General features: G+C 42.9%; 1 protein-coding gene across 1 annotated transcript; it reads right to left on the reverse strand.

The window, feature by feature from the left end:
• Positions 1-1,426: 1,426 nt before the first annotated feature.
• LOC131299603 (uncharacterized) lies at positions 1,427-2,745 on the reverse strand. Its single transcript, XM_058325189.1, has 3 exons — positions 2,611-2,745; positions 1,989-2,240; positions 1,427-1,822 (listed from the first exon to the last, which is right to left on the reverse strand). Exons 1-3 carry the CDS (start codon positions 2,743-2,745, stop codon positions 1,427-1,429), a joined length of 783 nt encoding a protein of 260 aa, XP_058181172.1.
• Positions 2,746-14,532: the final 11,787 nt, after the last annotated feature.

Raw genomic sequence — 14,532 nt, forward strand, 5'->3', positions numbered from 1 at the left:
GGCGGTGTTGCCCTCTACTTAGTCAGCGATGGTCATCTCAACGTGATGCGGCTCATTGAGATGTTCTCTCCTCCCGGTGATCTTGCAGACATAACCTATCAAACTCAGCGCATGACTGCCCTTTGCATGTGCCTACCAGCGGCCTACCTTTTGGTACCTTCCGCCGGTCATGCTAGCTCAGCACTGGTCAGCATTGCCGTTCAAATTGAGGCTTGAAAGGACATGATTCCCATGGTCTTGGCCAAGACATTGATGAGTTTGGACAAGGTTTGTTCTGGAGAGATTGAGACTTTCGAGGGTAGTCCTCTCCTCCTACAGGTTGGCTTCTCACTCAGCTCACTTTTTTCGATTTTGTCTCACGTTCTTGTTTTACCTCAATGCTCGGTTCGGCTTCCTATGATTTCTTACTTGTTTTTCTCTCTTTTGTAGATTTGGCTTCGTGATAAGGTGAATGTGCTGACAATCCCTCTTGGTAATTGGGCATACGAGGCTAGGTTGATGTCTCTGCGTTGTTTTGAGTTTGCGGACAGACGAGTTTCCGAGTGGGTCAACTTCTTCAGGCGTCTGCGGGCTGAGACTATTTCTTGGAGGTGTCCGTGGCTAGACCTTCCCCCTATGATAGTGCACTTCATGGGCCCCCAGTAGGTCGTCTTTGCTGGTTTGGAGGCTTTCACTTTCTATATTCCCTACCGGATTCACCGTCAGCTTGGCCTTAGACAAGAGGCCCCTGCAAAGGTTGTGGTGGATGTCGTTCTGCACCTTTTTTGTCATTCTGTTCTTTGCAACTATTAGCGATTCTGGGGGACTCGCGAGGTGACCGATGTGCATCTTTACCCATCTGTGATGGTTCGCGGGAGCTACTGGAAGTGGCTGAGGAGGGACGTTGCTTCGAAGGCTAGGGCTCAAGGAAACTAACTCGATCCTACTACCCCGACCATGGAATAAATTGTGGATCTGCTTTCATCATGTTGCACTTTTCGTTTTCGAAAGTCATGCTCAGCCTTATGTATTGTAAGCAGTTATCGTAATAAAATGAGTTGTGGAGGGTTTCGCCCTCTTTGATTCAGTGTTTTAAACTCTCACAACCTAGATTTTTATTTTGATTGATCGTGATCGAGCCTCAGAATAAGGCTGCCTACGTATCGTTATAGCAAAGGAATCAGGTCATAATATAGTTCAGGATAGGGTTCACTCTGGTTTTGACACTCTCCTTTTGAGCTCTAAATTTTGCCTAGTACTGCCCTTTCGGGTTTTTGGCCTAATGAGCTCATCCATTATACGCCTTAATTTTTGCCTAGGATGCCCTTGCGGGTTTTCGACCTAGCAGGCTTTTGCTCTAATTTTTGCTTGGGACTGTCCGCCCTTGCGGTCTTTAGCCTAGCGAGCTTCTCTCAGGGATAATAGCGCTTAAGCTGATCCAGATTGACTAGAGTTGAAAATTTGTTTCCGTCCAAGTCAATGAGCTGTGTAGCTCCTTCAGATAGGATGATCTTGATGATGTATGGCCGGACCACTTTGGCCGGAACTTTCCACGTGGATCATAAATTGGTGCCCGGATTTCCTTTAGAACCATATCGCCTTCTGACAAGTCCCTACGCTTCACCTTTTTATTGAACGCGCGCGCAATTCTCCTCTGATACCCTTGAATATGATAGACAGCCCTCAACCGGCGTTCATCGAACAACATGAGCTCTTCAAATCGATTGCTTAAGCATTCTTCATCCTGGACCTCACACTCAATCATAGTCCGAAGATTTGGAACTTCTAACTCAATGGGAAGTACAGCCTCCATATCGTAGACCAAAGAGTAAGGGGGTTGCTTCTGTTGGTGTACGTACGGATGTGCGATACCCCCATAAAGCTAGCGGCAACTGCTCATGCCAATCTCTTGCGGATTGAATGGTCTTTTCTAGAATAGCTTTGATTGTTTTGTTAGCTGTTTCCACCGCTCCGTTGGTCTGCAGTCAGTAAGTTGTTGACTTGTGTACTTGGATCTGGAACTCGTCCAAGACTTCCCTGGCTCGTCCTTTGAAATGAACCCCATTGTCGGACACGAACGCCTGAGGGACTCCATACCGGTAAATGACATTTTTCTTGATGAAGTGAGCAACTTGTACTGCGGTTAAAGTGGCATAAGAAGCAGCTTCTACCCATTTTGTGAAGTAATCAATGGCCACCAAAATGAATTTGTGACTGTTAGATGCCGCCGGCACAATCCCTCCAATGACGTCGATTCCATACTGAGAAAAGCCATGGTGGGGTCATTTGATGTAGTTCGGATGGTGGAACATGCATTAGATTGGCATGGATTTGGCATTTGTGGCATCGCCGCACGTATTCCACACATTCTGTCTCCATGGTGGACCAGAAATATCCCTACCTTAGGATCTTCTTAGCGAGCATCATGCCGTTCATGTGAGGACCACACACACCTTCATGGATTTCTTCCATTACCCTCTTTGTCTTTGAACCATGGATACATAACTTATGCATGCCGCAGTGCGACCTCCGATATAAATTTCCTCTACAAATGATGTACTGAGCTGCCACTCTTTGGAGAGTGACTTTGTCTTTCTTGCTTGCTTCAATGGGGTATTCTCATTTCTTCACAAATCTCCAAATGTCATAGTACCAAGGGCGACCATCATCAGGCTCATCGACGACCATGACATGTTGGTATACCGGCGTATCCCTTTGTTCGATCACTATCGGCCTTAGCTTCACACCAACAGAAATTTTGACCATGGATGCCAGTGTTGCCAAGGCATCCACAAATTGATTCTTGAGCCTCAGTACATGAGTAAAGGTTACTTTGTTGAAGTGAGGGATGAGATCCTCAAGATCTTGATGGTACGACTTTAGCTTTTCTTCTTTGACTTTTCAATCACCATTGGCCTGTGACACTACCAAGTTGGAATCTCCTACCACTTCCAATTTCTCTATACCAATTTCAATTGATGCTTCTATACCTACAATGCAAGCCTCGTATTCTGCTTGATTGTTAGTGACCTCAAAATTTAGTTTGAACGCGAGCGAAATGTGAGATCCATCGGGTGCTATTAGCAACACGCCAATTCCAAACCCTTTCTGATTAGCAGCCCCGTCGAAGTACAACTTCCAAACATCTTCAGCTAGATTCATTATATCTTCATCAGGAAACTTAAACTCAGCATCTTCACCTCCTTCAACTGGGCAGTCGGCTAAGAAGTCAGCAACAGCTCTTCCTTTTATGGACTTCCTGATGACGTGCTTTAATTCAAATTCTGATAACATCAGTAGCCATCGTGCCATTTCCCGTAAGGGCCAGTTTCTCGAACAGGTACTTGAGGGGATCCATTCGAGAAATTAGCTTTATTGGATAGGTTAGCATATAGTGCCTCAACTTCTTGGAAGCCCAGACGAGTGTCGAGCACATCTTTTCCAACGAAGTATAACGCTCCTCACATCTGACCATCTTCTTTCTCAGATAGTAGACAACCCTTTCAACCCCATTGTCTCCTTCCATTACCAACATACACCCCATAGAAGACGGAGTGACTGACACAGCGGGCATTGATACCGATGGATTTTGCAGATAAGTCCGAATCGCCTCAAAAGCTTTCTGGCACTTGTCATCCCATTTGAATGGCACACCTTTCTTGAGCAGGCAGAAGATTGATTCACAAGTCGAAGTTAGTTTGACTCTGAACCGACTAATAAACTGCACCTTGCCGAGGAAGCTCCTTACATCCTTTTCAGACCGTGGCGGCTCCATTTCTAGAATAGCCTTGATTTTGGACTGATCGACCTCGATACCTCAGGTGGTAATCATGCATCCGAGCATTTTTCTGGCTATGACTCCAAACGTGCATTTGGCCGGGTTAAGGCGCATCCGGTACTTTCTAATCCTCTCAAAGAATTTCCTGAGTGCAGGTAGGTGTCCTTCTCGCTCCTTGGCCTTAATGATCATGTCATCAACGTAAACCTCTACTTCCTCGTGGATCATGTCGTGCAACAAGGTCATAGCGACCGGTTAATAAGTGGATCCTACGTTCTTCAGCCTGAAAGGCATTACCCGATAGCAAAAAGTTCCCCATTCAGTGACAAATGTGGTCTTCTCCCGATCCTCTGGGGCCATGAGGATTTGGTTGTATCCTGAAAAACCGTCCATGAAGGAAAGTAAAGCATGTGCAACGGTATTGTCAACCAGTACATCAATGTGCGGTAATGGGAAGTCATCTTTCAGACTTGCATTGTTAAAATCCCTGAAATCAACGCAAACCCTAATTCTTCCATCCTTTTTAGGGACAAGAATGATGTTTGCGACCCATTGAGGGTATTTAGTTACTATTAGGAATCCTGCATTGATCTGTTTGGTGACCTCTTCTTTTATCTCAAGTACCCAATCAGGTCTCATGCGTCTCAATTTCTGCTTTACAGGTTTTGCATCGGGATGAAGAGGAATCCGGTGTTCTACGATTTCGGGATCGATTCCGAGCATGCCAGCATGCGTCCATGCGAAAACATCCTTGAATTCTTTCAACAAACTTATGAGAGCTTGACGCTCTTCTGCGGATAGCGCGGAACCGATTTGAATCATCCGGGGATTCCCTTCATCTCTCAAATTTATTAAAACAACTCTTCTTTTATAGGCTGAGCATGCCTTTCGTTTTCCCTTTCGACTAGGGATCAGATTTCTTTAGGGATGTCCCCCTCGAAATCGATCTCTTCATCACCAGGGTCGACACAATTTATTTCAAAGTCAGGGAAGTAAGCGGAATCAGATTCATTTATTTTATCATTAGCAAAGGCCTCGAGGGCACCATACACATGGGTAGACTCAAATTCAAAGTAAAAACCATGAGGAGTGGGGCCAAGAGGCACCAACTTAGACTCAACGGACTCGGAAAACTCAGAAGACTCAGATTCAGACTCGGACTTAAAATCAGACCCTTGGCACGTTGCACTTGGTATGAAAGTCTAGTTTTTGTAATCTCTCGTGGCATCCATGATGAGCGAAGTTGGGTCTTCGGGGACCTCCTATCACAGCATCAATACTTCAGCTTCCATGACTGTACCCATTGGTTTGTCCTCCTTGAACAGGACCGCTAGACTTCCCATGTTAAAGACCTCAATCCAATCAGTTGGTTTCTCCTGTTCTTTGGCAACCTCGAATTCTTCTTCACTTTCTGGCCAGACATTGTTGGCGAATATCTTGAATCCTGACAGTAGAGTATTAATTTCCTTATCCCAAAACGGTCCTGGCTGACCTTGGTAGACCTGCTTTGCTTTCTCTTTAACAAAATAGTCTTCCAATCTGTCTCCCTTATTTACTTTACTGTTGTCTGAGGGTAAATAACCAAGGCCGGTGGTGCACATGAGGGTCCACGGGCCTCAAACTTTGCAGGTCCTTGCAGGTTCTTTCCCAACCCTAGACTTGGCATGTAGGACATCTTTTCATTATCTTTATGGCGACATTGCTAATGACGAAATCATCATCAATCTTGACTGAAAAGACAGCATTGGAAGTATCCAACGAAAACCTCCCAGAGCAATGTCTTCTTCCCCATGCTGGATTTCCAAAAGTGGGGCATTGTTTTCAGTACGTGCACGAATTCCAGAGTCTCCGTGAATACTAAGCATTCCTGTCTTAAGTCCCAAACGGATTTTCTGATGAAGGGTGGAGGGTACAGCCATAATATCTAGTCGATGCAGCCAGGGCCTTCCTAGCAACAAGTTGAAAGAAACGGGGATGCTCACCACATGAAATTCTACCTCAGTTTGATAAGATCCAAAGGTCATAGGGAGCATGAGGGTTCCAACCATATCGCGGCAAGTGTTGTCACACCCTCGATTTTTAACATAAATATAAATGATTTCCATAAATAAAACCTCGCCATAATCCGTACGATAACCAAAATAATGTAGCATTCTCAAAATATTACATCTTTGGCTCCGAGGCCCAAATTAACACAAGTACTGAATATTCAAGAGTTAAGGGTTACAATATTCCATAGTTAAAAGATTTACAAACAAAGTTACATATACATCTTCAAAAGAGATTTACAAAGATGCCTAAGTAACTCCTCAATTGTTAGCTTTCAAAAATAATTCCACCTCCAAGCATTTCAACCATGCATGCTATTGCCTTGTGTTAGTACCTGAAAATGATAATAGGCTTGAGCTACACTAGCTCAGTAGGAAATTCTACGCTAACATTATATGCAAGAGAGATGCAAAGATGATCATAAGGCAAGAACGGGATGGAGACCCAATAATAGGCAATAACCAAGGTTCAACAATCCAATATACTCGATACGAAATCTAGTAAACACTTCAACCTCCAATCATCTCAACTCCCCACGTGTCCAACGTCACTTCGCGTTATGTGTCATGAGTCAAAGCTCCTGCCGGGCTAATTATGGAACCCCGATACCTCCTACCAAGCGCCCAACTAGAAGGTTGGGCCTTGAGTGTCCAATATGAGCATTAGCTCCTGCCGGGCTAATTATAGGACCCCGATATCCCCTGCCAGGCACCCATCCGTCGATGGGCCCCGAATGTTCTCGTTGTGTCAATAAGTGTCCAAGAATCTCGTACTCACATAACGTGTCATTTCAATTTAATCAAAGTCCATATGGAAATCAACGTTCAATTATACCAAACAAGGGGGCGAGGGATGCAAAGATACTCCACGAACTCAACGAATATGATTCACAATGTTATGGAATGATTTGGCGATGATTAGAATAAGTTAGAAGTGATCGGGGGTCAAAACAATGGAGTTCGAAACAAAGAACAAAACTTGGCCTTAAGGTACTGTTGTATAGATACTAGGAATTTCAGTATCTATACAACCATGCTTAAAAATGTTCCAGAGATGATTGTATCAATACTGATTTAATTAGTATCGATACAACAGTAACTAAGTTCGTTCCAGAGATTATTGTATCGATACTGAGTAGAGCAGTATCGATACAAATGGGTGTTCGAGCAGATTTTCTGCAAAATTCGACGATTTCAACAACAACAACAACCAAGGACACGATTTAAGGCTAGAAAGCACTTCTATTACATATATTGAGAGGTAGAATCCCTACCTCGAGGCCAAAGAACGAAACCCACGAGAATTTTGAGCCCTAGCTTTCGAAAATCAAAACCGAGAGCGATACGACTCCATGAGCTACAACCGGCGAAATACGAACCACAATACGCGTAGAGGGTGAAGGATTGAAGGTTGTTTTGAGTGTGTTTTGGGTTATTTTGGTGAAATTTGGAGAGAAAGCAAGAGAGAGGGAGAGAGCCGAGAGAGGGAGGAGAGAGCCGGTGAGGGAGAGAGGGGAAAATAATTCTCTACTCTCTCACCCTCCTATATATACTCCTACACATGCAAATTACACATTGCATCCTTCCACAATCAATTCTAGCATTTTAGCCTCAAATCACATAAATACAATTATTCCATACTTCTTTCTCAATAAACATTTAAAATTAATTAAAATAAATATGGGTCTCTACAAGTGTTGTCACATGCTCGGACTTTGACTTTTGAGGGAGAGAAATCCTTATTTTTGTACCTTAAGTAGTAAGCAACACGGAGTGGGCAAACATTGATGGCTGACCCATTGTCGATCAGAATCACCGGGATCCATTTACCATGACATTTCAGAGTGACATGAAGTGGCCTGTTGTGGTCTGTTCCTTCAGCGGGCAAATCTCGATCGGTAAAAGTTATAGCATGCTTGATGGTATGGTCTTAATGAGTGCCACGAGATCATCAGGGGTTATATTGGAGGGAACTTTTAGGTGGGAAAGGGCTTAGATGAACCCTTCTCGATGGCGAGTGGAATGAACAAGCACATCCCAAACAGACATTTTAGCCTGGGTTTGCTCGAGTTGTTGTTTGATCATTCCTTCAGGGTTTTTCTCAGGACGGGAGGATTCTTTGGCGGGTGGAGCAAAAGATTGAAAAGTGTTTTTGGTCGAGCTAGTGAAAGGGTTTGAGGGCTCTTTGGCTGGTAGAGCTCCGAGGTTAGAGGATTCTCCGATTTGGAGGTTGGGAGGTTAATAGATATGGCCACTCCTGGTCAGGTGGTCAATCTGGTGGTACTTTGATTCTTCACTCCATAAGTCGATCAGAGCCTTGCGCTTGGTTCCAATGGTGGTATCCTGGAGGTTGGACGCTAGATCAGCGATAACCAGATCTTCCCAAAGGTCCTCTGGTTTCCATTGCTCGACTTCCATTACTGCCTTGTTCACAGTCCATTCCTCATTTCCCACTTTTATGTTGATAAATTCGGAGCTGACCCATGGTCTTGCTATGGCTCCCAGTTCGTCTTCCCATAAGTTCATCATGGCGACATCAACATCCTTCGGGAAGGTGACTGATGGTTCTGATTCTGCTTCTTCCACAATGTAATCTATGGGGTTAAACTCGCTACTGGCGAGCTCTTCCTCTGGCTTTAGGAGCCTTAGATTCGGATGCCATGGGGTATGGCCGACGTAGTCATCAAAATTATTGAGATGGTAGAATTCTAGAATAAATTCTGGCCAACCACAGGCTATCATCTCGAATTGGTATTCTTCAGCAAACATTACAGGTAGAGAAAACATATCCAATAGGTCATCCCTGGCTAAAAGTTGATATTCATTGGGGGTTGGGTCCCATTCCTACTCAGGAACTTCTTGAGGGATCTGATAGTTCTCGTTCTGGCCTTCGAACATCATGTATAGAGAAAGTCCATCGATAGGGTTAGCATGAACATTCGGCCAATCAACTTCCCATCCAGGCTCGAATGGTGGTTCAGCATCCCTCTGAAAGTTGGCTGCTTCAAATTCTTTCCAATCTGAAACGAGGTCTCCCCACGTATTTTCCCATTTCCACAAAATGCAAAGAGCAATGTCCTTGGGAATTTTCACAATCGACTTAGGTTCAATATCAGAGGTAATGAAAAAGGTTGGATTAAAATCTTGGGTGGTTTGATCTGGGGTTAAGGTGATTTGGTTGATACGAAATGGGGTGTTATGTTGTGGTAAAGGGTTTGAAATGGTATTTGGTTTATCTGAAGGTGGGGTGTCAATAACCTTATTGTCAATGAGGTTTTGGATCTCATGATGAAGGTGAATGCAATTGTCAGTGGTATGGCCAGGCATCTGGTGGAATTCACAATTAGACACTTTGGTTTAGGTTTGGTGGAATGGTTTGTGGTGGTTAAAGAGGTTTCAACACCCCGATCTCTGTGAGCTTCTTAAGTAATGCAGATCTTGGGGTGCTGAATTGGGTGAAGGCTCGATTTTGGGATTTTGATTTTTCGAAAATTTGGTTCACTTCTACAGGCTTAGCGGATGAAGTTCCGGCCTGATTGACATTCCCGGAAAGAACGTTACTGTTACCAGAATATGCTTTTTTGGACTTTGACTCCGTTTCCTTTTTCTCTAGGGTGTCGTCCCGTAAAACTTCCTTTACAGCCAATCCAGAGTCATAGAAAGTTTCAAAATTTGGGGTGGCCTAGGAAAGAACCATGTATGGGGCGAAAGAGCTTGGAAAGTTATTTGTAATGATTCGTATTTGCTCCTTAAGATCTGGCTTGTTTTGCATTTGGGCGACCTTGGCCCTCCAACGTTTTACAAAATTTGCAAAGCTCTCTTTCTCACTCATCTTAGTACTTTCTAGTTCCCTGGTGGTCAATTTCAAATCTACATTGAAGTCATATTAGGCTATAAAGGCTGTCCTAATATCTTCTCAAATCCTTTTCTTGGATGGTTTAAGAGTAAGGAACCATTGCAAGGCGGGATCGGACAGAGACTCATGAAGTAGTTGCGCCATGGCTTCCTTTTCAATTCCTCGCATGGTGAGAGAGCCATCATATCCCTGAAGGTGTGCCTTTGGATCATCAATGCAGTCAAACTTCACAAAGTCTACACCTTTGCATTTTTTCGGCAGTTTGGCGTTTGGGAATAAGCACAGTTTGTTCATATCGACCTCTCCCTTCCCAAGTCGCTTAGTTTCTTGAATAGACTCCTCTAGCTTGCTAATCTTGGTAATAAGAGCAGCCAACTTAGGATCTGTAGCTGGTGCTTTGTTTGGGCTGCTCATACTATGGAGGAGGTTTGGTTTTGAAGCTTATCATTGATTTATTGCATGGTCTCCATCACCATGATCATGTCATTCTTCATGGATGCAACAAAAGCCTTGAGTTGCGCATCAACATTGGCACTGGGCTATTTGAGTTGGGTATCCAAAGCAGCCATGTTTTTCCTAAGCTCTTCTACCCCACTTTCTTGATCAGCCATTGGTAAGGGATTTTCGAATAACATCTCTGCTAAAGGTTCTTGTAATGTTTCTGTTGACGGTTGTTCTTCCCGTGCTATTGGAATTTCAAATAATTGAGTGTCTTCCAGGGTGTCTATGCGAACCAGTCTTTGGAGTGAACGAAACCAATTGGGTACAGCCTCTTCTCGCGGACAACCAATGTTTCAGAATTGGCAACAAAGCAAAAGGGGAAACTCTCAACTCATAACGGATACTTGTCCTACCTTTCTTCGTGCCTCCTAGAAACTAAGCCTAGGACCTTCCATGATCCGAATCTCAATTAAGGTGTTTGTACAGAAGATTTTCAACAATCCGGGTAGCTGCTGTCAAGCAGGTTAAATTTCGAATGCTTCGGAACCAGAGCCAATCTCCTTACCTTGACCATCTGAGGTAGAACAATAAGATTGCCGGAATCCAAATATGCACACCCTTAAGGTTAGTTCTAGATCAAGGGAGCCGTTCGGACACGGCAAACGCCGAAGGTATCTCAAACTCCATGGATTTAGAGTCTCCTAGACTGACCGAATCCTAATGGAGTCCTATCCTCTAGCCTGTAGGATGCAATGATGCATGAATGAGATGTATGTATAGAAAAATGAGTGCACATAAGCAGGATATATCACATAAGTCCTAACCGCGGGTTCCTGTCTTAGTTGGGATGGTTCTATGGTTATGTACAAGTGCAAAGACTGGTTTGGGTCTCAACAGGGTTCCCCAGACTAGAGTCAAGATGTACTTCCCATTGTCAAGTGTATTGCAAGATAATGGTCGGGCAGTACGATGGCTCATCATAGTCGAGGGTTGCTAGGCATCCAGGAGAGCTTGTCGCAGGCGAACCAGGCAAGATTGCCAGAATACACTAGCGAGGTTTGTGCGGTGCAGAGTGTACAGGATAAAAGAGTTTTATTTTCCAAAAGATATTAAAATTTTCCCTTCAAAAATGTCTTTCAAGCTTGGCTCTTGAAAATTATTCAATTCTTTGAAAAAAAAAAGTTCCAAATGTTTCGATTAATAGAACCTCCCGAGTAGAGTCGCCACTGTGAGCTACCTGCCTGGTGCGCGCTCGAAGAGTCGCCACCCGAATTTTTGAGATGGATGATCTGAGAAATCGAGAATTCATTTGAAAAAAGGGTTTTGGTCTAGCGATAACATCAAGACTTTGGGTTCAGGAGCCACGTTACGAACGGGGAAGGTTTTGTTGAAAAGCACCCCATTCACCCGGTAAAACTGGTCTCTACTAAATATTTTCTAAGGGAAAAATTTCGTACATCTTTTAAAAAATAGAACTCTTTAATAAACAAGTAAGGGAAGAAGGGTCATGGGAAGATATATCACATTGGCGTGCATGTGGTGCTGTCTGTTATAGAAATAATAAGAGTATGACGTTGTGAAATGAAATAACTAATCAACGAACTGTCCAGATCAAAACCATTCTCGCACGACTTACAATAATGTCGCGCACTGCTTTATGATATGTCGTGCGGTTTACCTGCTTTGCTAACAGACTATCATCAATACCTAGAATAACGCCCGGTTTGTTATATATCCCATGCGATGTTCCTTAAAGATGTCAAAAGACACACAACTGCTAATCCGTCTTGGAATAGTACCATCTCTTCAAGCCATGAATGTAGAACAATTTTCGGTGTATTTGATCACTTGAGATGATCAAGAAAACCCCTTTTGGACATAAAATATGGCTTGTAAATATGGTCTTATTTTGAAAAGTATTGATGACGGTCTTTCAGCAATACAAACAGGCCTGATGAAGAACATCCATGATCCGGACAGCTTAAACAAATAAAGAAAAACTAACGAAAGACTGATGAGCACCCAATATTGTAGATATTTGGTGCGACTAGTCCCGTTTTATGTTGCTTTAACTTGCATTTGTTTAGCTTTTATAACGATATTGCACGTAAGGTGTGTTTTTAGTGTTTTCAGGTAAACCGTGCAAATAAGGCGCATTTCAACGCCAAAGAATGCTCCGGATGCTTCCAAGTACCCGAAGACCCTGTCGGCCCCTTAAAATCTATCTAAGTATGGAAAAATGACTTTCAGGAAAAGTATCGATTCTCGAGATTAAAAATGGCAGTAATTGATCCATGAATTTTTCTTAGAGTAACTACAAAGTTACAAGGTTTTATTTGAAGAGCAAGGTCATGTTTTGATCCATTTTCTCTTGAGAAAAATGTGCAGTTTTCCATTTTACACTAAAAGTGAGGGGTTGACATTTTGATTTAATTGGAATCTTCAAATTCTGGTAATGCCATTGTTTTCAAATGGGGGGTACTTTCTTATTTTCATTAAATAAATTAAAGTAAATACTACATTTTAAACATTTCTTTTACCTTTACTACATTTTAAACATTTCTTTTACCTTTTCTTTACTTAACTTTAGAGAATGAAAATAAGATGTTGTAGAGCTCCGGGGCCGTCGGGTGTCAAGTCTTGGAGGCTAGCTTTCCTTTCTGAAGATAAGCTCTGCGTATCGATACGGATTAAGGGCCGTATCGATACGCATTGGTTAATTGGGCAGGCAGAGAGTTCCGTATCGATACGGCCATAAACCGTATCGATACGGGCGCGTTACGGGAAATTGGTCTTCTCAGCTTAGCGATGTGGTATCTATACTTTGCATAATCTGTATCGATACGGGGAGCTCTCGGCCAGATATTTGCTGCTTTTTGGACTTTCCATTAATGGAATAGTTGCTACTTATAGTATGTTTTTAAGATATTTGTTGGGAGAGAAGTTGAGTTGTATAAATACTCTTCTCTCCCACTTTATCTCATATCTACTTTATGTTCTAGGTTAGTTTTCTCTCTAGTTTTTCTCCATTGCTGTTCTTAGTTTCAAGCTTCAATACTTGTAAGTTTAATTCCTAGTTTGATGTTTTCTCGTTTATTAAAGTTGTAGCTACTAGTTGGATCTTCATATAAATCAAGTTTATTTCCGTTTTTATCGGTTAATCATGTTTTCAATTCTTAGCATAATTTCTAGTATTTTCAATATGTGTGAGTAGTCTTTTGGCCAAGTCTCGGGGTAATCTTTCCCGAGTACTTAGGTGGTTACTTGGTTCTCAAGTCCTCAGGCTTAAAATCATGGTTTTCGGAATTTCATTAATCTAGCCATTTTGGTCTAAGCGAGGGGTGTTAACTCCTTAGTATGTCGTTTAGTCAAGCTGTCTTGACAAGTGGCATATTGAGGGCTCGTGGCCTCCTACGTGTTAGATACATTAGCAAGAATAGGTTGATTTAATTCTGGTTAATCACATCTTTCGATAAACGAAGTCATTAAAGCTAAATTCTTCAGGCATGAGCACGCGGTCGTGACTCTCGCCTGAGTTATAATCGAGAACCGATAACGGCTTAAGTCCAGGGTTAGACGATCCCTAGACTTGCCTTTTTTAGTTTATTAAGCATTTTCCTAGTCTTTTGCCTTGGCAATTTTCACCGTTTCAAAGCATCACCAAGTTGGCCGTCTTGAACGCTGCATTCTACCATATAAAATCTACAATCCAATTAAGCCGTTTTCGATTCTCTGTGGGTACGATCCCGGTTTTACCGGTTTATTATGCTACCGACGACTTAGCCCTACGCTTGGGGTTTTTCTCAACCTTATTTGAAGGCGAGGTTTGAAGGCTAAGCAAAGACCGCACGCCTGAACATACTACGCCGTGCGATGCACCAGAACGCCGCGTGGCGTGGAATGTCCAGTACAGTGCACGCTTTTGTTTTCAAAGACAGTTTTTTTAAGTCAGTCTTTAACCAAAATGGGTAAGCCTGACTACAGAAAAGTCCCCTCAGGGCCAGGACAGAGCCTAGCCTAAGGAAACTTAGTTTTTACCTTTGATCTTGAGCCTGAATGAGGACGGATGATGATGGATGAGTGCGGACAAGATCGGATGAGAAAGAATGAGTGTGGGTGTGAGTCGTTATTGGGTGTTTTGGTTGGTAAGGTCTCAAGATGAGTAAAAAACTAACTTTGATGGTGAGAAGAAAAAAAAATGAAGCATTTTGAAGAAGGAAGCGCCTAGAGAATGTCTTTAGAGCAACATTCTCAAGGCTTGGGGAATGGAAAGAGTGGATGTATGGGCAAAATGAGAGAGAAAGAGTTTTGGGATCAAGGCTCAGGACCTTTTTCTCTTGAGTAGAGGGATATATTTATAGGTAAGAGCTAAGATATTGAATTCAAATGAGGGAGGTATTTTTTTGGCGGGCCAGAAGTGCCCTTTTCAG

The sequence above is a fragment of the Rhododendron vialii genome, chromosome 9a (genome assembly GCF_030253575.1).
Source record: "Rhododendron vialii isolate Sample 1 chromosome 9a, ASM3025357v1".
Taxonomy (NCBI): domain Eukaryota; kingdom Viridiplantae; phylum Streptophyta; class Magnoliopsida; order Ericales; family Ericaceae; genus Rhododendron; species Rhododendron vialii.